Source organism: Octodon degus, unplaced genomic scaffold, assembly GCF_000260255.1.
Source record: "Octodon degus isolate 3935 unplaced genomic scaffold, OctDeg1.0 scaffold00080, whole genome shotgun sequence".
NCBI lineage: Eukaryota > Metazoa > Chordata > Mammalia > Rodentia > Octodontidae > Octodon > Octodon degus.
Genome location: NW_004524656.1, coordinates 6,580,725 through 6,583,756, shown reverse-complemented (window position 1 = coordinate 6,583,756; position 3,032 = coordinate 6,580,725). Strand labels below are relative to the sequence as shown.

General features: G+C 47.0%; 1 protein-coding gene across 3 annotated transcripts in view; it reads right to left on the bottom strand.

The window, feature by feature from the left end:
- Positions 1-3,032, bottom strand: part of Ddx6 (DEAD-box helicase 6) — a 41,419-nt gene extending 38,387 nt beyond the window's left edge. For 2 of the 3 annotated variants that reach the window (XM_023721195.1, XM_004636440.2), the window contains exons 1-2: positions 2,952-3,032; positions 2-472 (exon numbers count right to left, since the gene is read on the bottom strand). In XM_023721195.1, the coding sequence (XP_023576963.1) occupies positions 2-201 (200 nt within the window). In that variant the 5' untranslated portion in view covers positions 202-472; positions 2,952-3,032. Of the gene's footprint in view, position 1; positions 473-2,732; positions 2,756-2,951 lie in introns of those variants that run through there. The other variant, XM_023721196.1, reaches the window with a different exon arrangement.

Below are 3,032 nucleotides of genomic sequence, written 5' to 3'. Positions count from 1 at the left end.
CTTTATAGTGGTGGTCATACTCTGTGCTTGCTGCTGAGTGCCATTATTGATTGTGTTGGTGTTTTTCAACTGGTTCATCTGTTGCTGTGTCTGTGTGCCCCCTCCTCCAGGGCCACCACTGGGCTTCACAGGGCCCCTCAGCTGACCATTTTGACTGGACAGACCCATTATAACAGGGTTCTCTGTTCTGGCCGTGCTCATGCTGTGTTAATTGCAAAGGTGTCTCTTTCAAACTTCAAAACTTTTGAAAGTCAGTAGAGAAACTGTAATAACAGTTTATTAGGCTCTCCAAAATGAAGAGATAAATATAAGTCTTGCTCAATATATGAGTCCTTTATTGCAATGCAGGCAAGCACCTGTAAGTCTCTGAACGGTAAGCAGCAGTAACTTGCTCTCATGCACAGAATCAATTTTTTATTTTTAAAAAGCCCTCTAACAAGCTTGAGTTATATCTGAATTCACTCACTTCAATCTGAAACAAAGAAAAAAAATTAAATTAGGACACAGGAATGTTGGAAAAAAAATTTGTTTCACTTTCAAAGAACTCCTTCAGACCAGTTTTTAATTAGTACTACTAACTATATTTAAGACAAGTCACTAGAAAAGATGCAACAACCTACCCCCCAAATGCTAATCTACAAGAAGCCAACTAATGCCAAACATTTAAAACTGTGAGATGGGGGGATCACACACAGATATTATGATTAAACTAGCAGTAGCTGTCAAATGACAACCTGTTCCCTTCCTTTATCCACCCTGATGAATTCTCTGCTACCTCTAAAAATCAGTGATTTTACTTAATTGCATTACAACCCAATGAAGTATCACTCAGTTGTAGTGTATATCTGGAGTTGAACAAGGAAAAACTCCTTATTTGAGACAGGATTTGTTTTGTTTTGTGGAACCGGGGATTGAACTCAGGTCCCTCCAAAGTACTTATTGTACTGAGCCATCTCCCCGGGGGTCCGCAGACAAGGTTTTGCTAGGTAGTTCAGGGTGGCCTCAAACTCAGAACATCCTCCTGTCTCAAGTTTCCCCAGTGTTGGGATTACACTATGCATCACTATATCCAGTAATTTTTCATATTTCTGACAGCAACCAAAAACCCTTTGAAGAGTTCACTGAGCTTCTGATTTGAACATTGTGCTTTCATAAGGGGAAAAAAAAATCCTGGTGAATTTCCACTACAGAAAGTTAAGGTTTATTTAGAAAAATATTCTTACCCTTAAATTTTGTCGTTTAAAACAACGAGGGCTGGGATATAGCACAAGTGCCTGCCTGGCAAGCACAAGGTCATGAGTTCAGTCCCGGTAACCTCCCCAAACATATAAAAAAACAAAAATGAACAAGTCAAGGGATGTGTACACATCCAAATCTTTCACTTGAAAAAAATAAAGAAGCTGGATGTAGTGGCACATGTACATAGGACTGATTGGTTTAAGAACCCGGATTACACACACACAACCTTCCAATACAGTACTTGTTTTTCAAGCATTACACAATTTAAAACAACAATTTTTTAAAAAAAAGAACCTGTTTAAAAACAAAATACCTGTGACTTCCAAAACCACACAAAAAGCTAAATATAACATTTTTTAATCATTACACTTCTTTTCCAAGATGCGCTAGTTATTTTTGTCGTACATCAAAGTATCTTGAACTCAATAATTTTAGAGTAAAAATCTACCTGCTTATTAGAAAATGCTATCACACTCCTCAAAAGCAAAAGCTACTGTGAAATCTTGACGTGTTACCGAGTCTGAAGACCTATCGAATAGCTACTTTACTGATATGATAGGCTTATACTATAACCACAACATGTAGTTCATACAGGGAGACTTACTGAAAACTAAGAGGATGAAGACAACCTCTGAAGACTAAATGCTACTATCACTCATATTAAGACCCATCTTCTGAAACACAAAATGAGACTGTAATAACTACTCCCCTCCTGAACTGACACCTGCACCGAGGCTTTGTCTCAGAAGGGAATACTCCTCCTACCCCTTCCCAATTTAGATTTCAAAGTTACATTTCTACATTATTAAAAAAAAAAAAAGGAACGTAGACTACTTGGGAGGAGTCCCTGCTGGAGTTAATTACAGCACTTTCCAGACAGATTCCAGTTAGCAACTGACAGTTTCACACCCAAAAGAGTATCTTCACCTTCGACAAGAGCTTTTGTTTGCGAATCAGCGCAGCTTTACTACGCTGTGGCAGCAAGTTGGAGGGACTCGGGTTTATTCTGAAGGGGCCAGGGGACTAAGAAAGAGGAGAGCGAGCGAGCGACACGGGCAAGAGACAAGCCAATGACGGGAGCCGCGTTAACTGTAGAGCACTAATTTCGCGTTCCCCTCCCCCAGCTCCTCGCTCGGGTCCGCTCCCTCAGACCATAAACACAAAAGGCTTCGAGCCCGAAATCCTAGCTGCGCAACAAGAGCCAGGCACCAGCTCCGCCAGGAGCACACAATCGGGCCTACCGCCATCAGGCCCCCAACAGCCCTGAACGCCGCCCTTCCCGTGCTGCGGGGCCGGGGCTCAGCACCCCGCGGGCGCCGACCCACACGGCCCGCCGCAGGCAGCCAGCCAGCGGCCAGGCCCCTTCCGGCCGAGCCCATCCCGCCGCCCCCACCGGGCCTGTCGCGCCCTCCAACCTCCGCCATCGCCGTTCCCCGGGCCCGCCGCGCCCCTCGGGCCCCAACCCTGTCCCTCATCTTCTGTGAGGCTCCCACCAGCACTCAGGCCGCTCCTCCTCCCGAAGCCGCCGCGCACCACACTCGACTCTCGCGGGCACCTCCGGCCCACACAGCTGCTGCTGCCGCCCGCCCTCCTCCCCGGCCGGGCCAGGTCTGTGCCCCGGAGCACCGCCCGCCCGGGCTGCTGACCGCGACCCTACGGCCCGGCTGGCTTCCGCCCCGCCGCCGCGCCCCGCGCCCCGGGCCGAGACCTACCACTGAGGCCACTCCCGCTCGGCACCCTCAGTCCTTTATTGTTGACTCGAAGCTCCCAAAATGGCGGCGGCTCCTTCCTCC